General features: G+C 42.3%; 1 protein-coding gene across 2 annotated transcripts; it reads left to right on the top strand.

The window, feature by feature from the left end:
* Positions 1-2,778: 2,778 nt before the first annotated feature.
* LOC111851179 (NUAK family SNF1-like kinase 1) lies at positions 2,779-22,821 on the top strand. Of its 2 annotated transcripts, XM_023825859.2 has the most exons (8): positions 2,779-3,053; positions 3,215-3,536; positions 8,623-8,743; positions 9,454-9,605; positions 17,334-17,399; positions 19,597-19,716; positions 20,452-20,584; positions 20,680-22,821. In XM_023825859.2, the coding sequence occupies exons 2-8, from the start codon at positions 3,246-3,248 to the stop codon at positions 21,777-21,779; spliced, it is 1,983 nt and encodes a 660-aa protein (XP_023681627.1). In that variant the 5' UTR covers positions 2,779-3,053; positions 3,215-3,245; the 3' UTR covers positions 21,780-22,821. The 2 variants fall into 2 exon arrangements, with proteins under 2 accessions (XP_023681627.1, XP_072569198.1); XM_072713097.1 differs by lacking the exons at positions 2,779-3,053; positions 3,215-3,536 and adding an exon at positions 8,034-8,153.
* The last annotated feature ends 1,277 nt before the right edge of the window (positions 22,822-24,098 follow it).

The following is a 24,098-nucleotide window of genomic DNA, read 5'->3' as shown; positions in this document are numbered from 1 at the left end:
ATTTTCTTTTTGTCACAATATTGGTGCAAATCTGACACCTTGTGGAATCAAATATTACTGGCAGTAGGTTTAATAGAAATCTTTAAACGTAGTATGATGTTGATTTTGTACTGTCTGTGGACTTCCAACTTATATACTTTATAACTTAGAGTTCTTTATGATGTGTATGAACTACAAATAAGAAAAACCAAAAAGTAAAATATACATTTTTATCTTTGATACACTGCATCTTCCATAATTGTTTATTTACTGTGAGGATGTGTGTGAAGCCTATCTTTAGCAGGGGGCACATCAGATTGATTTGTTTATTTGGCAGAAACTTTTGTCTATAGCGACTTACAAATGAGGCAAGTATTACAAATATACAGTATGTGCTGTCAATGAGTCAACAAGGCATAAATTCAGCTTCCAATGAATGCCCAGGCAGATGTGTAAACAGTGATGGAGCAAGAGCTACGCAATGTCTTCCAATAAGCAAGAACCTAATAAGACTATTCAATGACGAGCAACATAAGGAACACTCAGGGAAGCTAGAGAGGCATCAAGCAAGTAAAGGAATTCCTGGAACAGATGGGGCTTGAGGTATTTCTTTAAGGTGGAGAAGGAATCTGATGACCATTTGAGGTTTGGGAGCTCATTTTTATTGTGGGGAACCACACATGAGAAACGTCCAGAGTGAGATTTTTAGCTCTTTTCCACTGCAAAATATGTCAGCTCTACCCGAGCTGTAACCGTGCTAACATGGCCCTGCTTACTAGTCTCAGGTCAGCCTCGAACCCATGACAAAAATGGGAGTCTTGATACCTCAGCACTCACTTAGCCCATTAAGTCGCATGGCAGCCTGAGGAATAGGGACAAACACAAGGAATTAACAGGATGGCCTAATGGGGACCTGTCACGCCCCTCCGTCCAGCCCTCTCATGTGCCACGCCCATCTCCTTACCCTTGTGTGAATTCCAAACATACCAGTTGTCCTGTGTTCATTCTGATGTCATGTCCTGTATTTAAGTCTGTCTTGGTAGATCGGTCATTGACGTGTGTCCCGTGTGGTTCCCTGTTTGCCCCGAATATTCTGGAATACAGTCTACTTCACCCTGATTCCCCGCTTCCTGCTTGCTTGCCCGACATGGATCACAACAGGACCTGACATACAGAAGGGGCAGAACATGGACCGATCCTGAGAATATGGAGCCAGTGAAGAAAAGGTGTAAGCTGATGCATTTAGGCTGACTGAATACCAGAGGTGCTGCTGCATTTTGAATCATCTGTGGTGGTCTGACAGCACAAGCTGGCAAACCTGCTAATAGAGAGCTATACTAGTCTAGTTATGAATTAACAAGTACCTGAACTAAAAGTGCAGCTGCATGCACACAAAAATAAGGCCTGATCATTGTGAAGTTATACATGGTTAATCTAAAAGTTCAGGAGATTGCTGGTATGTGCTCAGCAAAGGAGAGCTGGTTATCTAACATTACCCTTAGGTTTCTGGCAGACCTTGATGGAGACAGTATTGATGATAAAGCTGAACAGTGATGTCATGATATCTGGCTGGCAGGAAAGACGAGTAATGGATTGGTAATGGAGAGATGTAACTGGAGGTGATGGTTCCTCATCCAGGCTGCGATGTCAGCAAGGCATGCAGAGATCTGAGCAGACACTGTGGTGTCATCAGGAGGGAAGGTCAGGTATAACTGGATGTCATTGGCATAGTAGAGCGGCATAGGAGCAGCCATGTGACTGGATGATCAGACCTAGAGAGGTAATGTAAAGAGAGAAGAGGAGTGGACCAAGGATGGAGCCATGGGGGCAGAGCCCACACTATGAGAAATATGGAGTCACCAATGTGCTTAACAGCTTGGTGAAACCATGCAGCATCCATCCACACAGAGCTGGGGCTGAGACACTAGATGCCTGAAGCCATTGTGCTCACTGAACCACTTTTCCCTATGTTTGTAGCATATGGAATTCTTTTTTCGAAGTGAAATTATACAGCTAAGGATAATTTAGAAATAAGGAAAGCACTGTAAGACAACGACATGGGAAAAAAAACATAAGGACTCATATCATAGCCATCCTTTATGTGTAGCAATTCATTGAATTTGCTAGTTATTGGGGATTTTTAGAATGCTGTTTCCTACTTAGAAAATTCCTAGAATTCCACTATGAGAATTTCTTTCGAATGGCTCATTGGAGGCTAATCACATGAATCCTTTGTAATTTTTAACATAGGAAAATTTTGAATTCTTTGAAAATATTTACTTTTTATTATTACAGATTGTGTTCTGAACGGTGACTTCGAAATACTGACTTGTTTTGAAAAGTCGTTGCAGTTATATTTACTCACAAATTTGGATCTAAGACATGTCTTCTGCAAAGAACTGGATGTACAGGAGGAGAGAACAGGGTTCGTTTGAATTGTATTAACTTGACTTTTCTTCTATTAACTATTTTTACCAACAGTTTCGGCAAAGATGTTACAGATACGCTCAGATTAACGTGTGTATAACTGACCTTAAGAAATTAACTAAAACTGACATTGTGCCTGCGTATAGGGAGTGTTTGATATCTGTTAATTGATACTTTTCCTTCAAAAGAAACAATCAGCATCAATACATAATAAATAGGAACAATGTTTTAGAGAGATCTGGGCGTTGTTTTGGTATTTTTTTTAATAGAAATATCTTTAAACCACTGTAAGATACACGTTTTGTTTCCTTCGGGAAATCTTTGCGGAAGTGAGTCCGTACGTGTTCCCAAAAGGCTGTTTGCGTTCCGCAGATTCCTTTCGCCTTCCCTGCTGTGCTGACGGAAACCTCAAAGGATTTTTCCTCGCCTAGGCTGCCGAGGCTCCGCAGTGTGTTGCGATGACAGCTGGGCTCCACCCAGCCGCCGGGACCATGTGGTCCTTCCGAGGATTGTTGTGTTTAAAGAGGTCGTTGGTGCTCCGTGAGACATTAGAAGGACGTGGGAGAAGGATCTGACTAAAGAATGTAGATCTGAATACAGACATCAGCCTGGCGCCTTAAATTGTCTTGTTTAACTATCAGTAAAAGGTAACAGTTATTGTCTGTATTGCGAAGGCTATATAAATAATTTAAATCCAAGATTGTAATGTCATGCCTGGCCAGTGCAATATTTCGTTTTGTTGTACTTGTTATATGTTTCATTTTATTGTTCTGTGTTGCGCATTCAAGCTAATGCTTTTCTGTGACAGGTGCAGCCAGTAAAGCCACCGGGGCCTGACAATGGGCAGGAGAGAAGCTGCAGGTGACAGCAGCATGAGTATGGGCGATCGGACCGAGCTCGGAAGCCTGCAAGGCATCGCCTTGTCCGGGGACTGCGCCAGCTCAGCCAGCGGCGACACGGCGCGACAGATGGATAAAAAAGGCTCATGTCAGCCTGCAAGACCTCCAGAAGAGGTGAAGAAACACCAGCACAAACACAATCTGAAACACAGGTACGAACTGCTGGAGACCCTCGGCAAAGGAACATACGGCAAAGTGAAGAAAGCGATCGAGAGGAGGAGCGGCAAGACTGTGAGTGGCATTCATGTTCGTTATGCACATACAGGCTGTATGATACAGCCTACTTGTCTCAACGTATTATAGGCCTAATGATTAGGTTGTCCGATATAGTGCACTATGCACCAAGCTTAAGGATAATAAAATCACATCGAATAGCTTTATTTCTCTTAGTAACAAATTTAAACTGCCTGGATGCATTGAGCTCATCTGCCTTCGCAGCATTGACTATTATGATCGTCTGACGTTTCTAATTTGCGTTTTGCAATGGTTACATCTAAAAGATACCAAAATAGTTTCAGCTGTTTCGCAAAAATACACACATCGTTTTTGAAACGCTAATACTATAGTGAAATTGAATTTTATTTGCAATATTTTATTTTTTATTTTTTTTTTGTAATATTTTGGCTGAAAAAATGTTTCTTCTCCGCCCTGATTTGTTTTGTGTTGTGGCTGGCTGATAACTGACATACGATGTGTGAACTAAATCTGCAAATATCAGTCAGGATCACTTGATAGGCTTATATATGTTGCAGGTGTAGAAGGGCAATCTTATTAGAAATCTTCCAAAGATTTTTTTTTTTCATGTAGCAGAAAATGGAAATGATTGTGTAGCACTACATTGCTGCTGCGTTTATCATACTTCCCTGGACTGCCTAAGGATGTTTATCTGGCCGTGGTACCCGCGTTTGAATGGCTGGCTAGCGGCGATGATCTCATCCCATCCCATCCACGCGTTTCCGTTGGGCTTCCAGCGTTTGGATGCCTCTCGCCTTAGTCACCGGAGCCTCTCTGCACAGGGGCGATAAGACAGTTTCGTTATAAATGTATTGTTTAGTTGTAATTCTGAAGTATTTCTCAGCAAACAGGCTAACAGCCCCGGTAATTAAAGGACTGTTGTAAGCACATGTAAATATAATACAAACACGTAAATTACGTCATTAAATTACGAGAAATTTTGTGAAGGACCGAAGTACAGTTTGGGTGGAATTTTGCGAAATATTTAGCTTAAAATATTAAAGTAAAAGTTTACTTTGAAGCATTTGGGGTTAAGAGCCTTGCACAAGGGTCCAATACTGACATCACTGCCAGACACAGAATTTGAACTAGTGACTCGATTCAAAGGTGCTCACTCCCAACGCCACACACTGCCCTGCATTGTCAGGGTTGGTGCTCTCTGATCCCCCTGAATAGCCCATAGTGTGTGTGTGTGTGTGTGTGTGCCCAGCAGCGGGCTGACATTCTGGTCATGGTGTTCCCCCAACATTGTGCTATATCCTGCATAGGATGGTAATAATCATGACAGTGGTAGTCATGCTTACCTTGCAGGCACCTGTATTGAGGATGAAGCATTTACGATATGAAAATGTGAATAGTCGTGTTGTTATATCTCTAAACCTGATGTTAAATGTCCCGAATTCACAATATCAAATCACATGTTTATTTCTCTGATGGTGACACTGTTACTGGTGGAAGGCACTGCAACCAGCCCGATTGTCCTGCATGCCATCCGCCCTGCTCAGTCTGCTTGTCCCCCCACAGCTATTCTTTAAATGTTGATTCCAGGAAGAAGTCTTGAATCCCTGCAGTTGGAACATGCCTAAGATTCTTTCAGACAAAACACACATTATTTTTGGGAAGCGAAAGGTGCTATAATTGTAACCTGAGTGGGGGGGGGGGGGGGGGGGGGGTAGGGGGCAGATCAGGCTCTGTCTCCAGTTTGATGTTGAAGTTCTTCAGCTGCAGTTCAACAGGGTCTGGCAACCAAGACATCAGAGCAATACTTTATTCCAGTATTTGGTGTATACTGGAATTTTCCATAGCGATAAACTGCCACGATGGTACAAATGCCCTGCTCGGAATAAAACAGGGTGTCTGCTGGACATAGTCCAGCGCCCTCAGCATGGCTTAGTGTACGTGAGCTGGCAGGCAGTGTTAGAGTGATCGTAACAAGCCACCAGACCCTGTTTGGATTTCTGACGTTTTATCAAGGCATATCTTGCTATGTGCTGTACTGCATAACTCAGTGCATTGCTAGAATGGATACGTTGTTTTTTTTTCACTTCCATGCTCAGCTTAGCTTATAAATTAATCATGTACTTAGCAGGAATATGCATTTCTATCACTCAAGCAAATGCAATAAACATCTCGATGCATTGCCACCAATCCGATACATTCAAGATACATATTATGCAACTATCAATGCAACATGGTATGATTCACTCTTATTGCGATTCAACATGTTTTGATTAAACACAATCCGATTCAGCTCCGTACGATGAAGAATATGATGCTATACAATTCACTATGGTACAGAAACAGAAACATTGACATCAATTTCAAAAAATTATTTGTCACATTTTTAAATACTAAAGGCATAGGGGATCTCTACTAATGATAACATATTAATAAATAACATTTTACCAATGTGAAGATGTTAGTGATGACACATCATTAGTTCACCCCAAATTGTGTCTGCGTCACACTATTTTTTTAATCGGGGCAGTTGCATTGTGAACTTGTATGTGAATCAGTTAATCTTATTATCTCGAGTACCTAGTATGAAAGCTTCAGGCATTATGCTTCCTTTGCTAAAGGCACAAGTCAGACAGAATCCTGAAATGTTTCCTTGGCGTCTCCCTCTCAGTGATTTATAGAAACACTTAAAAGTATATCCCTTCACAGCCACACATTCCTGGCAGAGCGATAATGCCAGCTATGTTTGCTTAGTTTTTCATTTATTAAAAGCATTGCTTTTCTTTAACCTATCCATCTGTTTGGCATTTTGTACTTTCAGATTTCTTTCGTCAGTAGAACAGTATTGTTCTCTATCTTCCTGTCCTCTGTGTACTGGAACAGTACAGGGGAATAGTGTGCACTGTCCTTGCTCGCTTAGTGTTATACACCTCACGCAAGCACAGCTACTCCCATAAAGTTCATCTTAGCGGTTTCTGTGATGCCTGCCTCCGCCTGACACTTGTCAGTGACTTAATTGCACGGTCACAGGACAGTAGTTCTTGCCATGCAGAAATGACACAGCCTGCCTGGCCCCCCTTTCTCGTCACCCGCGGCAACACTAGTCATTGGACAGGAAAACAGGTTGCTGTGTTATTTTGAGTGTGCACCAACTGATGAGCGCCGTCAGCCTTGGAGCTGGAGGTTGTGTGAGCCCTGTCTAGAGGACGTATCCTGATAGCACCACATGCTATAAATAGCCCGGGCAAGCACATGCCCATGCAGCAGCCTGATGTCCAGCTGGAGGAAAAGCTGCCCTTGTGGGGGTGTGTGGCTCTCTGGGGGAACATCTGACCAATTGTTGCATGACAGGGAATTGTGTCACCCTCAACAGTAAACCAGTGCATTGTTTCAGATGTGGGATCGGTTGTTTCCTTATGCCAAATAAGTTACATAATATAGATGATGGCAGCCACAGCTGCGACTGAATCTGTTGCAGGGCCATCAGCACCAAACTAGTATCGAGAACCACAACCAGGCCTGCATGTTGTGCCGTGCTGCATTCTGCTAGCGTTATTTAAGATAGACACATGGTGGCACGTCATGCTCACGAGGCCCTCTGGTGGAACAAAAGCAATACTGTCATCAGCATGTATAGGGCAAGAAGAGCCTAGAGTTTTGATGGATCTGGATGGGGGGGTGGTGTGGGAAAAATGCTTGATTTCTGAAAGATGTTCTTGGGTCCAAGCAGTGTGACTGACGAGTTTGACGTCGGCTTTTGCACAAATACTGCTCTGTCCATCTGGTGAATAGAACTGGAGGCAGATAGTTTTGCTTGTTGCCATCGCTACGTGAAGCTCCTGAGGGATGAGATTTTTTTTACATCAGTTAATACTGGTCATCGGACGACTTGGCCTGTCATCTGTGTGAGCATGTGAAGTATGTGGACTACTGGTCAATCAGCAGGGAAATCAAAAGAAACTCTAGCCCAGAAATGACTGAAATAACTGAGCTCCGCAGGCCTTGTCTGTGCAAAGAGTTCACCATGTTCCTGTGTAACACTCACATTAAGCTTTAATATTTTACAGCTTTGGTCCATTCTCAACAATAATCAATGCTGCAGTATTAGTGTTCATTTATATCCAAATTAACTCATTTTAAATCTTCAATATCCAAATAAAAAAGCTGTACTATTCAGTTTTGGCCTAGCTGGTATTTCTCCAATTAAATAATGACGCCAAGCTTTGTTTCTGATAAAATGACTGACTCTCTTTGGGGAACTTCATTAGGGATTTCACTGCTTCAACTCCTCACACGTGGGAGAAGACACGCTTCAGTCGCAGGGTCCTGGGAGGGCCATGAGTTCCCAGCCTGGGACCCTGTTTGTGGGGGGGAGGGGGGTCAGCATACTTCCTGCCTAGTAGGTAATCAATACCATAACTTCAGTGACTACAGCTGTTTCTATTTTTAACTACAACCGGCCACTTAGACCCTGGGGTTCATGTTACTCCCTGAGGCCTGATAGAACGTGTTTCCACTTCCTGTTCTGATAAAGCTATCAGCACTGGGCTTTGCATCCATGGGGACAATGCGGGTGAAAATGTCTCAGTTGAAATATTACTTAAGAACATATGATACTTCTGGACATAATTGAGAATTTAAAGCCAGCAAAAATATGTGAGTACTACAGTGTGGTTTTGTAGTTACCTGGGTAGAGGTGAGACCATGTGTATTGTGTGTATATGCAGTTTTAGAGAAAATAAAATGAAGATTGAAGATGAAATAATTCATATACACACAACAATGTCTGGATTGGTTGCAATACCAGAATGAAGGGCAAGATGATGGAGTAGGGTAGAGTTCAAAAGTTGGTTAAGTCTTTGTTTACAGAGAATGTCTGAAGTCTTTAGTCTTGCTGTCTTTGACAAGCTGTGTCTAAAAACTGATCATAGAGTAGAATGATACTGACATGCAAAGAGATGCCCAATTGTGTTTTTGCGTTTCAGCTCCTAGTTACTACGGTAATTGGGAATAAATCCAGGTTCTCATCACAGACATAAATATCTCTTTTTTGAGAATTTTGTGGCAGTGTTTCCAGGTTTTTAGCAATTCACAACCACCTAAAACCCTCCTTTTATTTTCATAGGTGGCAATCAAATCCATACGGAAGGAACGCATCACTGATGAACTGGACAGGATGCACATTCAGAGGGAGATTGAAATAATTTCCTTGCTCAGGCATCCAAACATCATCCGCATACACGAGGGTGAGGAAAAGCTCACATAATCTCTGAGCTCTGTATGACCGTCACAAGCACGTTTGACATTGTTCCTATTGTCACATGCAAACACAGCTACACATATACAGATTGATGGTCATAAGCCACAGACTGGATGGCTAACATTTTTTATGGGAAGAGTCTCGTAGATTCATGCTGGCACAATCAGTATACAAGCTAATGTAATGTTCTTTTCTTTGTTTTTTCTATTAGTAGGCAAGCTCATCCAGTCGCTTAGCATCAGAACCCCATACTGGATGTGACATAAACTGACACAGATTCTGGATCTTCACAGCTAAACCTCCTAGATTTGGACACTGTCCTTCAGATACTCCAGTATCTACTGCCTTTATGGACATCCCTGCCTACATTCCCAATTTCTCTGGATTTCTCCCAATTTTCTATATTGCAACTATTACATATACAGCTGATTTACTGTTTCTCCCAAAAAAACAGGTTTTCTGCAACTGTACTTCTATGATTTGACTTTTACCTGTGTCACTGATAAGCAGATTTTAGGTACAAACCACTGTTATATTCTAGGGGGACTCTTCACTCTATTCTGCTTACTGTCTGTGTTTAAACCATGGGCTGGGCATATTAAATTCAGTGTGCTAAACTCCTAGTAGAGTCAAGGTTAAATCTGGTAGTTTTATCCCTGTAAAACCACCCCCAAAAGTGATAATGTTATGTTACAGTGTTTGAAAGCAAGGACAAGATTGTGATCGTCATGGAGTTTGCCAGGGGAGGCGAGCTGTACGACTACGTCAACACGAGGAACCATCTTCCGGAGACTGAGGCACGCAAGATCTTCCGCCAGGTTGCCTCCGCCGTGCACTACTGCCATAACGTAAGCATGTAGTGCCATGGCGAGAATGTGGAGTACATCTGGGAGGAATAAACGGCATAGCACATGTTTCTGACGTAGCACTTGCAAACTTTCAGGTGGGAGAATATGTGTGGAAAGACTTTACTGTTTGATGACAGCGTGTACTGCTTTTGCCAACAGTGTAGGACTATTTGTAATTGGGGGGGACACAACTTAATAATGTGAATAAAAATGTCTATTGACATTTGGTGAATGAAACCAAATTAAACACTGGGGGATACATGTCCCCCCCAGTTCCTACACCCCTGATTTTCACTAAAAACTCATTGAGACCTTGAATCTGTGTTCTCACACTTGTTCTTAAATAAGTTCTTAAATAAGCAACAAATTCTACCACATCCAAAATATCATTAAAAAAAAAGTGTTTGCATGGTACTGAATAAAACATACACTGAAACACTCAACCTTTTGTTCAGTTAAGTTCTGGAGATAAGATAAAGGAGGTAACATTTTAGCTAATTAGTTAAGCATCAGCAAGCCTGATGGCCTCTCAGTGTTACAGACTGAGTAACGACATGGTCTGTGTACGCCTGAGTCACCAGCCTCACCCAAGAAAGATACATAAAGCTACATTAGTGGCTAAAATTCTGCAAACACCTCCAATTTTTAGAGATCATAGAACTTTATTCAACTGTTAGTTCAGTTACTTATTTTATTGTCTGCTGTATATTTGCGGGCATGGTGGTGCATTGGTTAGCACTGTTGCCTCTCACCTCTGGGACCAGGGTTTGAGTCTCTGCCTAGGTTATGTGTGTGTGGAGTTTGCATGTTCTCCCCATGTTGTCATGGGGCTTTCTCTGGGCTACTTCAGTTTCTCACCACATGCTGAGGCTAATTGGAGTTGCTAAATTGTGCATGTGTGAATGAATGGAGTGTGCTCTGTGATGGGCTGCCCCCCTGTTCTGGGTTGTGTCCATAGCTTCTGGGACAGAAAATGAGTTCCTTATTGCTGCTGATAGCCACTTCTGTCCAGCCTCTCACTTCAGGAGTCTTGGACAATAAGAGTTGCCTAGAAATAAACTTCTTACTTTCAGCCAGGAGACATTTGCACATGTTGTTCCTCTGCTCCATCCTATAGCCAGAAGTAATATTCCTGTACCCACAATGCATCACATTTAAGAGGAATATTAGCTTCAAAAGCATGATGTAGCTCCAGTGAGCCTGTGTCCTTGGGCAATCCCAAAATATGTAGCAGCGAATGAAAATCTGCAGCTCCCTGAGCCGGAATCTTTAAGAACATAAGAAATTTACAAACGAGAGGAGGCCATTCGGCCCATCAAGCTCGTTTGGGGAGAACTTAGCTAATAGCTCAGAGTTGTTAAAATCTTATCCAGCTCTGATTTAAAGGAACCCATGGTTTTAGCTTCCACTACAATAGCAGGAAGACTATGGATCTTTTCAAAATCCAGTTTGAAAGAAACATAACGAAACATCTACTACTTTAGTCCAGCAGTTCTGCCCCCATTTTTGCAACACAGTGCCTACAGACTCTCCTCTCTCTTCACAATTCATCACATCACCTCCCTTTTCCACATCCAGACTGAAACACAGTTGGATGCAGACCGCATGATTGATTCTCCACCAGCAGGCAAATTTTATCGCCAGGGGACCACCCCCATCCCACCACCACCTCCAAATTCCAAATTTTTGGAATTTGTAGCCCTCAGGGGATAATGATTGAGATACCCTGTTGTACAGTATAATCTGAATTTTGGAAACCCTCCATGCAGTTTGAAAATGATCATGTTACTTGCTTCTGGAAAGACTTCATAATAATACCATTTTATATGACTTAATCCGTATTATCTGTCTTTATAATGCAAATGCAGCCAGTTTTGAAGGTCATATAGTGAAATCTTTTTTACACCAAATATTACATTCAGTCTTAAATTTCCCTTATGTATAACAAGCATGTGGCCACAGCATTATTACAAAACAAAAACAAAAGAGAGGGGGAAAGAAACGCTCTGAAATTACTGATTATTCAGTCAGCGGTCTGGTAATATTAACAGCCATGCAGATAGTCTCGGACTGGGTCCACATGTCCGGCATTTGGCCAGACAAGTCCGGGTTTTCAGCTCGATGTGCAACATCCAGCGCAAGGTCTGGGCAGACACTGATTTGTCCTCCTTTTCAGCATTGATATAATTTGTAAAGGACAAAGTATGGCTATTTACGAAATAAATCATTTCATACACAAATTATTTTATTACCCTGAGTTGTGGGGGGGGGGTATAATCTTTTATCTGGTTGTTAGAATAGTAATTTATGCTGTAGGTAGGACCCCAACAAGCCTCCCAGTCTGGTCCTGTTTAAAACACACCATATAGTATGTAAAGGGCCCTCACATACTAACTTTATAGCTAAGAATACAAGTGTCCCTATATAAACAGTTGGAAGATGGATGGATGATGAATGGTTATGTGTGTTGGGGCACAAGTAAAACACTTATGAACAGAGTGCTGATAATCCGCTAGACATAGAACATTACTGCTGTGATGAAAATGTGGAATGAACTGTTTTACAAAAAAACATTTCTCCTGATGTTTCTATTTTCAAGTTTACTCACATGTGGTTTCAAGGTCCAGTCACCTCCACCTCGGGAAGTATATCTGTGGGTGAGAGGAGTTAAGGAGTGGAAGCGAGAGTGAGGGAGACAAGGGAAACTTTAGAGACTAATGTAATGTTTGCGTTATCATTCAGGATTGTAGTTACGGCTGCGTTAGAGTCTTCTTGCTGTGGTGTGTCACTGCTCTGTGTGTGTGTGTGTGTCTGTGTGTGCTCGTGCTGCAGTGTATGTGTATGTGCATGGAATATCATTCCAGAAACTATGGGGAACCACATTGGGACTTTGCTCACTCTGGGGGGGCTCCATCAACAAATCAGGCGAGGGGAGTAAAAATAAACCCTTTGAGAAGAAACCCATGTTTTGGCCATCCCAGGCCTGACCCTGCAGCTGTACATATTTCTCACATGCGCTGACTGTGTAAATAAGGCAACTCATCCTGGCATTAAAATAGGGGGAAGCACAAGAAGCTCTCACTGATTGTGAACATTCTTATAAATGTACAAAGCTAGTAAAGCAGGGGTAGCTCAAGAGTGTGACAAGTGATAGACAAAATAGACAGATGTTCAGAAGAAATATGCAGTCAGAGCTCTCTGGGCACCAGTGGACTGTTAGAGGAAGTTCAGAGTTTGACCCACTTTAGAGAGACATGTTTGCATCCAAACAGGACAGCCAAGGCCTGACACTCTGACTCTCCAACCTAATCTCAGTCTCACTGTCTGACCAGCCGTATTGTACAATAACTCAACCGTTTTCTCCTTCTCACGCCCTGACGACTCGTGTGGCACAGCAGATAACAGCACCTGCTAGCTGGGAATGACAGGCATGCTCGTTGTGTTTTAAAACCCGGGCCATATTTGTTTGTTTTCCAGCGACAGATTCCAAATTAAATGTCAGCACTGAAGAATATGAATGGCGGGCACTATAGACGGGGCTGCTATGCAGTTATCGGAAAATAAATCCCATCAGGGAGGGAGGGTGTGTCAGCTTAGCAATGGCAAGGCACTCTTTGTCACACTCTTCGGGGAGGGAGTGCTGTGCTCTGTCCTTACACTCCCTGCTTTTTCTGCTGGTTCACCACAGAGTCACCAAAAGTACAAGCAAAGAAACAGCAGATATAGAGGTAAAAATGTATGTTTTAGTCTGTATCTTATACCTACCTTTGTAATCATTATAAATCGATTTGTATACATGTATATCACAGCTTATACCTACCTTTTAGCAAGCATGTCCACTATTTTCTGTTTTCAGTAATGTCAGTATTCCCGGGGGGGGGGGGGGGGGGCAGCCAGTTGACCTTGGACTCCCAGAGGTTTTTTTTTCTAGTTTTTTGTTCCTCGCCTCTGTTGTTTTCTGGCTTTCTTTATTTATTTATTCTTTATTTAAGAACATACTGTAAGAACATAAGAACTATACAAACGAGAGGAGGCCATTCGGCCCATCGAGCTCGCTTGGGGAGAACTTAACTAATAGCTCAGAGTTGTTAAAATCTTATCTAGCTCTGATTTAAAGGAACCCAAGGATTCAGCTTGCACTACATTATCAGGAAGACTATTCCATACTCTGACTACATGCTGTGTAAAGAAGTGCTTCCTTAAATCCAGTTTGAAATGTTCTCCCGCTAATTTCCACCTATGGCCACGAGTTCTTGTATTTGAACTAATGCTAAAGTAACTATTCAGTTGAACAGCATCCAAACCTGTTAGAATCTTATAGACCTGGATCATGTCCCCCCTCAGTCTCCTTTGCTTGAGGCTGAACAGATTTAGCTCAACTAACCTTTCCTCGTATGACATTCCTCTGAGACCAGGAACCATTCTTGTGGCCCTACGCTGCACTTTTTCTAAGGCCGCAATGTCCTTTTTAAGATATGGTGACCAAACCTGCACACAATATTCTAGGTGAGGTCTCACCAAGGAATTGTATAATCTTAGCATTACCTCCCTTGACTTAAACTCCACACACCTGGAGATATACCCCAACATCCTATTGGCCTTTTTTATTGCTTCCCCGCACTGGCGAGAATGAGACATGGAAGCATCAACATACACACCAAGGTCTTTCTCATAATCAGCTACCTTTATTTCAGTAGGTCCCATAAAATACCTGTACTTTATATTTCTGCTCCCTACATGGAGTACCTTACATTTGTCTATGTTAAATTTCATCTGCCAGGTATCGGCCCAGTCACTAATTAAATTAAGATCCCGCTGTAGCTGCTGAACCGCTAGCTCAGTATCTGCTACACCACCCACCTTGGTGTCATCTGCAAATTTCATCAGTTTACTGTATATATTGGTGTCTATATCATTTATGTAAATTAGGAACAATAGTGGTCCTAAAATTGAACCCTGCGGTACCCCACTATGAACGCAGGCCCACTGTGACATTGTGCCTCTTATAACTACTCGCTGCATCCTATCTGTTAACCAGTTATTAATCCAGGTCGCTACAGTTCCTAAAATACCTGTCGCTTTGAGTTTAAGTAAGAGCCTCTTGTGGGGGACAACATCAAAAGCCTTTTGGAAATCTAAGTAGATGACATCATAGGCCTTTATTTATTTTGAGCTTAGCTAGGCTTTGCAAAACATCAGCTTCATTTATATATATTTTAGTTATAGACGATGCCGGACTAGTAATAAGAACTGGTAAGTTACTAGTGTCCTCTCAACAGTGAATACCCATGCAAAACTATCATTGAACTCATTTACTATATCAATGTCGTTTTCAATTATAAGACCCTTACTATCCTGCAGATTAGTAATTTCAGCTTTTAGAGCTCTTTTACAGTTAAAATACTGGAAGAAACTTTTAACGTCATCCTTAGCCTCCAATGCGATCTTCCTTTCGACATTCCTTTTAGCTCGTCTAATGTCATTTTTTAACTCAGCCTGTAGATTTAGATACTCTTGCTTTATTCTGTCATCCTCAGTTATTTTCCATTTCTGGAACAAAGCCCTTTTCCTCCTTACTTTATACTTTATTTCCCTAGTAAACCACCTAGGTTGCAATTTCCTAAATTTATTCTTGCTGGAAACAGGTATGAAGTCCTCTTGCACTTGCAATAATGTGCTTTTAAAAAATTCCCATGCCTCTTCAACAGTTTTGTTATTTAACTCCATCCAGTTCACAGTTTCTAGTTTTAATCTCATAAAATTGAAGTTAGCCTTCCTAACATTATATATTTTTGATTTGGACTTTGCTCTTTGGGCACTAAACTTAACCTCAAATTTAACCATGTTATGATCGCTACTGTCAAGTGGTTCTAAAACGTCCAATTTACCAATTCCTTTCCTTCCTGTTCCCGTTCTGTATCTCTCTCTAATGATGTTTCATGTATCACAACACATCCATGTAAAGTGCTTTGGGACAACTGTGTTGTGAAAGGCGCTATATAAAAATAAATTGAATTGAATTGAAATCCTACAGTCTTGTGAAAGGCACTATATAAAATTGAATTGAATTGAATTTAATTGAAATCCTACAGTCGCCACCACATACTACTACAGACAGGAATTCAAAGTCTTAATTTATCGTGGGGGAGAAAAAATGATTTTACATAAATTCAGGCAAAATAAAATGTATTAAGCCAGGTTCTGGCCATTTATATATTATTGTTGATATTTACATTATATTTATATTGTATATCAAAAATTCATAAAAAGTAGAAAAGCCCTCTGCAAACTCCACACACACAAAGCGGGTGTGATCTGACAGTGCTGCCCTCAGAGCCAGTATACTGCCCAATTCTGCAGTCAGATATGGTTCTCTCAGTTCTAGGACATGGTCACACATGGACCTATCAGCACAGCAATCACCTTGAAAACACAACAATATCGGCAAAGGAATATCTGCATGAAAACAAAGTCCATGTTTTGCAGTGACAGAGTGAACCTTTGGAGAAAACTGTAGAGCACAGTCCATTAAGGTAGACCTCAAGATCTTTGGAATTTTTTTTATGAAAGTATGCTTCAAGTTCCCAGTAAACTACAGAAATGTTTCCCAATCTGGCCCTTGAGGACCCACAATCGATCCATGTTATTGCTGTCTCCAAGCTCCATTCCAGTCTGCATTTTTAGACTGTCAACACCGTGGACTGTCTGTAGGTCCATGAAAACCGCATTTGGGAGGGATTGGCTTATAGGAAAAGGCTCAATGACATTATCCTTGCAGATTGTCCATGCAACTTCCTTGATTTTCGTGAGCTATAGGCGCCAGGAAAGACGGAGCCTTTCCCAGGGAGTATGGTGCAGGGCTCCAACTTGGGTGGGGGGCCAACCAGCAAATCGCGCTGTTTACTTTTCTCTAATATTGACTGTCATTGATTCCATTTAGTTACAGTTTAGGCACAAGAAATTTGTGTTGGAAATTAAACACACACACACACACACACACACATTACCACAATAAATTTTAAAAGAAACAAGTCTGATGCAGTTGAAGTGCAGACTTTCAGCTTTAATTCAGTGGGTAGAACAAAAACATATATTCACTTGGCTGTTCACTTGGATGGCTGTTATGAAGGGGTTTCTCTTCCCCATGGAAATGATTCTGCGATCATCCACCACTGTTGTCGTCCGTGGACGTCCAGGCCTTTTTGCATTGCTGAGTTCACCAATGCTTTCTTTCTTTCTCAGGATGTACCAAACTGTGGATTTTGCCACTCCTAATGTTGTGGGAATTTCTCAAATAGTTTTTTTGTGTTTTCGCAGCCTAAGGATGGCCTGTTTCACCTGCATACTGAGTTCCTTTGACTGCATGTTGTATGTTCACACCCCAATCTTCCAAATTCAAACAAGACACCTGAAATTAACTCCAGGCCTTTTATCTGCTTAATTGATAATGAAAGAACAAAGGAATTGCCCACACCTGTCCATGAAATAGCTTTTAAGTGAATTGTCCTACTACTTTTGGCCCCTTTAACAACAGGGAAATCTCAGTCTGCACTTTATGTCCATGCCCATTGTATAACTTCAATTGAAATATATTTCAGTAAACAGGTATTTATGTTCCTGACTGTGTGTGTGTCTATATATGTATGTTCTGATGATGCTCCATCCTCAGGAGGCCAAGGACACCCCCGCCCCCATTGAAATACTTAATCCCTTTTCCTTTTTTATCAGAATGGTGTTGTCCACCGAGACCTGAAACTGGAGAACATCCTTCTGGACCAAGACTTCAACGTAAAGGTGAGAAGAATCTGAACAATGAAAATGATCAAAGTTTATCTCAGTAGTAAGTACTGTAGATGGAGGCTTATCTGAAATCATGTAAACATGATGTAAAGTTCTGGGTGAGTCTTCAGCATATTATTTGTTGGCATATACATAAAAAGACCAGAACAGGTCAGAGTACATACATAGTACATCACACAGACATCTCACTCACTCTAATGGGAGTCATTTTAAATTGCGATAACAAACTGTTTGGAGATGCCGACAATCTGTGAAGACGGTGTTTACTTAGTTAGAACTCAGCTAAAGGCAACAATGAAGGTATGTACCCTTAGCAGCAAAAGTGAAAAACACCATGCCAGTTCTTTGAAAGGTTCAGCTGGGTTATTCCTCTCCTTTTAAGGAAAGTGTATAAAGTTTCAGAAACATGTGGAGAATCTCAATGCTTTTTGAAGAATGGCTCCCTTTTTTTCTCATAAACGTACAAATTCCAGTAAGCTGCTGGCTGTCCCATATAGAGCTGTTGCGTTTTTTTTTCCTGTCCCTGCATGACAGCATAAGCACAGCAAATTAAATAGCCGGATGATAAATGGCATTGTTCTTATGGGCTAAAAAAATACTTCTGAATAAATAAATCAAGCGATCCTGCCAAAACCCTACGGACGATGGGCTTACCAAGTCACATCACCATCAGAAATTTCCATAAATAGCCTGGCACAACAACACTGAATTCTGTGCATGAATACAAGCATTCTTAATTAGAGGCAATATAATTTACGAGTCCTACATCATTGCAATGTACCTTTTTTTATCTTATGATGAGTCTGATTTCAGGCATTTCAGAGAAGGCAATGGAATTTGTCCTCATGAATGGACAGTGAACAGTTAGCCATTCATAAATAATTTTTGGCCTGCCCATGATTTTTTTGGGTAGTACAGTGGCTCATTGGCAACAGTGTTTTCTCAGTACAGGGTTTCTAGTTCAGATCAAGCCATAATCTCAGTGTGTGCAGGACTTATATTCTCCATGATCCAAAGGCACGGCTCCTCCAAATCGTGCTGCATGTATCACAGCGTACTGGGGGCACTTTCAATGACAGGGAGCTGACACAGGGGAGGAAGCATAAATCTATTTGTGAGGTGCATAGTGTTTTAAATAGCTTTGTGCAGAATGTCTGTACAGGACATAAACAGACGGATTTGGCAGGATGTGAAGATTATACCTAATCCTATCCGTCTATAGCACATATCTTTCAAAACAAGAAAAATTACACAGAACATGAGTAAGTCTCAATTGAAATAAAAAATATGAATAAATAAGTGTCCTGGGTGGCAGCATGGTGGCGTGGACCCTTCTAGGGCTGTGGGTCTAAGGTTGTCCTATTGTGATTGGAGTTTGAACGGCGAATCCCCACAAAGATATAACTACAAACCTGTGTGTGTGTGTGTGTGTGATATACACATTGATACATTGAGGCATTGAAATAAGTGCAGAAGTCACATGAATTGTGGTGACACTTTAGTTATTTATTGCCACACGTGATTAGGGAGTGATATTGAAACAGAATTAGCAGAAACAAAGTCTCAGGTCAGCCACATGACCTGTATGCCGTCTTAGTTTAATTTGTGATTGAACATGACCATAAGTCAGAAGTCACCCCTGTAGACATGTGAGTGTAAAACGCTGCTTCTGCTGGCGGCTGTCAACTCTGCTCGCTGTGGTGGTGAGACCATGCTGTAGTTTTTTCTCCCAGCCCACTTCGGCAGCTCTGCTGAACGCTGAGGATCATTAATTCAGCCTCCGGCTTTCCTGAGATGCTCTCCTTGGTTGTGTGGGCATCATAGCTGCCGTTGATGCTGGCTGTTTCTGGATCCAGACACTATGTCACTTCGGTTACAGTACAGTGGCACCCTGGCCACACATCCGTTGCCAAGATCTGCACTCATCTGATGTGACAGAGTGCTTTTGGGCGAAGCAGGTTCACTTGACGGTCTGTACATTCTTTCCTGGCTGGTCCAATGATATGGCCCCAGACTTAGCTGTAGCTATTCTAGTTCTCACTTTCACATAACAGCACGTTTACAGGCTGTGGGTATTGTATGTCGCATGAGATGTGACTCATGCGTTCAGTCGCAACTTTTTGGGCGCCACATGGCTTTGAGAACACATTGGTCCTCAAACACAACTTTGGTTCTGTCTTCCACTCTACAGCTGGCTGACTTTGGCCTGTCCAGCCACTACCAGAAAGGACAACTCTTAAAGACCTACTGTGGCAGCCCCCTGTACGCGTCTCCGGAGATTGTCCAGGGACTGCCCTATCAGGGTCCTGAGGTGAGAGGGGCAGCTTGACACATTGTGACTGGAGGAGATGACACATTTCCTGCACATCTGTAACCTTCTAAGCTTGGAATGGTTTAAAGCACACACGTGTCCTAGTAAAGTCACCACCAATAACCAGTAATGATTTTGCATGCCTCCATGACATTATACCATTCACCCATTGATTGATCCATATGTTCAAACATAATATATACTGATTAGAGATGAAAAATAACTGTTGCCCTTATCCCATTGCTTTGTGTGACCTGAACTCAAATGGAGATGCAAAAATTAGTAAAACAAGTGTGGGGCAGTGTGACCAAAAATGGTCTCTACCCTCCCTCTCTCACTATCGACAAGAGCTTTTCCCTCCACAGCGGGTGACGACTTCTCCCAAATATTACAAATCTATTCAAACACTCTCTACAGGCTCAGTAGGCACAGGTCCACACTGCTGCTTCCATAGTCATAGCATACTACTAACATATTCATAGCGATATACAATTTCCTTCCTCTCATTTGGTGCAATGCTCCCGTTCCAGGTGGTTGACTATCTAAGTGGATTTTCGGAAGCTACTTTGTGTTAGGAAATATGTTTAACTTGATATATGCTTGATACATGAAATGACTAGTGAAGGATTACTCATCCAACCTACTTTGGCTTCCTCAGGCCAATTATGGAATATATGTGCCGATCTCAGTTCCACAAGGAGACTCAGTGCAGTTTGTCTGATCTGCCTTCATTAGGTGGACTGCTGGGCCCTTGGGGTGCTGCTTTATGCGCTTGTGTACGGGACCATGCCCTTTGACGGGGCCAGCTATGGTGTCCTGGTTGAGCAGATCAGCCAGGCCAAATACAAGAAGCCTCAGCCGCCCTCAGGTAACCAGTGTCTCCCTAAGGACATCTGCCAGGGGTTCTTTGTTTTTGTGCCGTAGTGGAGGGAAAAAGTGTACTGAGCCTGTTCTGTCTGACAGATGCCTGTGCGCTGATCAACTGGATGCTGAAGGTCAATGTGGAGGAACGAGCCACGGTGGAGGACATCACCAACCACTGGTGGGTCAACTGGGGCTTCCAGGAGCCAGTGTGTGATTGCCCATCCAGCCAGGCCTCCCCGTCGCCACTGTTGGCACGCTACATCGACTGGCAGAACAGAACACTCCACAGCGCCCCCAGTGGCCACTCTCCAGACCCTGCTGCAGACTTCCACGTCTTTCTCGGGTTCCCTCCCAAGCCAGTGGCTGGCCGGATGCCGGGGACTTTGTGTCTGAAGAAATCCCGCAAAGAGAACGTCATCTTGCATCCAAGCCCGGGCGATTCCACGCTGCTTGGCATGGACCAGAAGAAACCCAAGGGCATCCTGAAGACACAGAGCAGCTTCGACAAGGTGTGCCCCCCTCAGGCTGAGTCAGCAGACGCTTTGCCGCGGAGCCAGGACAGCCCGTATCACTCTCATCATACCTCCGTCACCAGTCCTGGAAACTCACAGACTCTTCCCAAGTGCTTGCCATCCGCGAAGATGCCAAAGAAGGGGATCCTTAAGAAACTCTATGTTAGGGAGTCTGGGTACTCATCATCACCAGAGCGGGGGGGCTCATTGGACAGGGCAGGCTGCCAAAAGAATCTGATTCGGGAGGGGGCCCCAACGCAGGTGGTGGTGCGAAGGAAGAAAGGGATTCTTAAGCGAAATGGGAAGTTCTCCACCAGTCTCGACTTGTCCGACGAGCGTGTTACCTCCCTGCAGTTCTCTGCATCCCTACAGCAGCTCCTCCTGTCCAGTGGAGGAAGCTGTGCCACAACGGAGACCTACTCGCATTCACATCACAGCCGGCCATCTAGCGTGATCAGCGATGACAGCCTCCTCTCCAGCGACTCCTTCGATCTGCTGGACCTCAGTGCCAACTACCACCGCAGGCTTCACTTTCAGGACGGCCTCACGTGCAGCTCAGAGGAGGAGCTTGAGAACCAGAAGGAGCATATTACGGACAGCAGGGCAGAGGGCAGGCAGACGGCAGAGGAGGACGTCTGCCCAAAGCCTCAGGAGACCAACAGGCGGTCCCTTCACCCTGTGTTGTGACCTGTGAACAGTCAGTATAGCTGAAAATGTAGACTTCAAACACTAATATCAGAGTATTATCATAAAGCGTAAAAATAAAGGTGTACTATCTTAATGGTGGCATACTGTGATGCAGACATTGCATTTCTGTACTCGAGTGATCATAATCTAACAAGTTCTTGGGCCTTTTTTCTATTGTTGGCCATGTCTGTGACTGTGACTATGATGTAAACCTTTGACATTCAGGGTATACATTGAGAACACAATTAAGAACACAATTTAGTCTGTGTGCTTAAAAAATACTTTTATGGTTACATAACTGCAGAATATTAGTGCCACTTAATTCTTTACTACAGCACAAGTAAACATGATATTTTGACCCCATAAATTGACATTTACTGTTATACTTAATGTGGCTCTTCAATGTGTTGGATGAATCAGTATAAGTAACTTTAGTAATGAGCATGTATCTCACCATCTAAAAAGAGTTTACCTGTGTTCACCTTTCCAATGTCCTCTCCACCATGTGGACAATGTGCCTTCTGTAAGTCTTTCAACCACAGATAAGCCTACACGTCCATGTGAGCATGGCTCTTGTGACATAAAGGACACTTAAGTGTTAAATGGTTCTTTATTTAGCAGTGCATAATAATGTGTTTCAGGGCACTTGGGTAGGATTTTATCTGTTGAGAAAACCAAGCACTAATATAACTACAGAAAGGAAAACTGGATGCCTTGGTAAGACGTTTGTGTGCTGGGAAGTACATTCTTCAGATGCCTAGTTCTGAGCTGCTTCTAAAACTGTGGGGCTGTGTAGAGCCCCTCAGGCTGGCCAACTTTCCAATTATTGCTTTGTTGTAAACATACAGGCGAACTTCAATGTACAGCATAAATCATCCCGCAGCACCAAGTGTAATAGTGGCTGTTCGCCATAAGTGTGTTAGTAAGGGATGAACTGGGGAAAATGAACTTTGTTGTTTTTATTTATTTTTTGTACTATATGCATATAAAACCTTTTGGTGCTGTAAGGTACATATGGTAAAGATAAATGAAAGTATATGTTCTTCATCTGTCTGTTTTACACTGCACACATGCTGGAAATTTCCACTGGCCATTCACCCAGAAAAACCGATATGCCAAATATGTCTGAATCTTGGTTATGGCACATTTTAGTAGTGCCTATTTTTAGACATTTTTTCTTCAAATTTCCAGAAAAAAGTAATGAGGTTTTATTTTAGGTCATTTTTTTTCTGGTAGAAATGTGGAGTATTCTTACAGAACCTTAAAAATAAGTGGCATTATCTGGAAGTGTCCACCGAGTGTGATTAAAACTGTAATAAGGCAATGTTGGATCCTTAGATAAGAGAGAGGCCATTATAAAGCAGCCCTGTCGGACATCGTGGGCTGATATGCAGACCTATTATATTTTCTGTCATCTAAATTTTCAATTCAGTGCACGAAACTGTTTTTCCATTTCCAGCTCTAAAACAAGGGCAACAATGAGACATACGCATATCTTCATGGTTCCCTGATACTAAGATAAACCATTGTTTCGGTGCATTATAGGCTGACTTCTGAAGTCTGCTCAGTTTACATTAAAAAAACAAACAGCTTCATGTCCCTGTGAAGTAATCTCTCTGTTCAGGCAGAAAACTGGCAGACCTTTTAGGAACATGCAAACTGATATGCATAATAAAAATTTACTAGACTCTCTAAATACATTTAAACCATAAATCAAACTTGTAAAATATTGTGCATGAACAAAACATGAAACACAATACAAAAATGTGTTTTAAGCTGCTTGAACTCTGTGAAGGTAGGTTATAATTTCCAACTGTGTACAGGGAAAAGGTGTTGTCAGAATGTCAAATAATACATCTATACCAATGGTTCTGGTTTAGCATCAGGATCCACATTATTTATATTAGTGGTAAAAATTTTCATCTGAGATAGAGGTGGTGACCCACATTTGGGTCGCGACCCACCAACTGAGATGCACTGTTCTGTACAACCTGGAATACATCATTTTAACTGGCCAGCCATTTAAAGAGGCCAGTAATTCTTCCTGTAGAATGGAAATATATTTCCACCATGGCTATTGTCACGCACCCTGACTGGAGAAACAGGAGCAGGGAGGCGAGGAAGCGGAGAACGAGGGATTTATTGTAAGAACACATAAGGCAAGCCACAAGACTGACGTGAAACTTCAATGACCGGACTGGGGAAAACATACCTAACGCAGACTTAAATACATACTGTATGGACGAAAGACAACAATTAGAAACAGCTGGTGAACACGGGGAATCCACATGGAGTTAATGAGGGGGCGTGGCACACGGA

This window comes from Paramormyrops kingsleyae, chromosome 6, assembly GCF_048594095.1.
Source record: "Paramormyrops kingsleyae isolate MSU_618 chromosome 6, PKINGS_0.4, whole genome shotgun sequence".
Classification (NCBI taxonomy): Eukaryota; Metazoa; Chordata; class Actinopteri; order Osteoglossiformes; family Mormyridae; genus Paramormyrops; species Paramormyrops kingsleyae.
Note: the sequence above shows the minus strand (reverse complement) of the source record. Positions and strands in the feature narration are given on the sequence as shown.

What these genes read in the sequence shown, in the direction of transcription:
- LOC111851179 (XM_023825859.2), top strand. Translation starts at nt 3,246, where the DNA reads ATGGGCAGGAGAGAAGCTGCAGGTGACAGCAGCATGAGTATGGGCGAT. An exon ending in CATCATCCGCATACACGAGG is followed by an intron (nt 8,744 to 9,453) that starts GTGAGGAAAAGC and finishes GTTATGTTACAG; the next exon opens with TGTTTGAAAGCAAGGACAAG. An exon ending in CCGTGCACTACTGCCATAAC is followed by an intron (nt 9,606 to 17,333) that starts GTAAGCATGTAG and finishes CTTTTTTATCAG; the next exon opens with AATGGTGTTGTCCACCGAGA.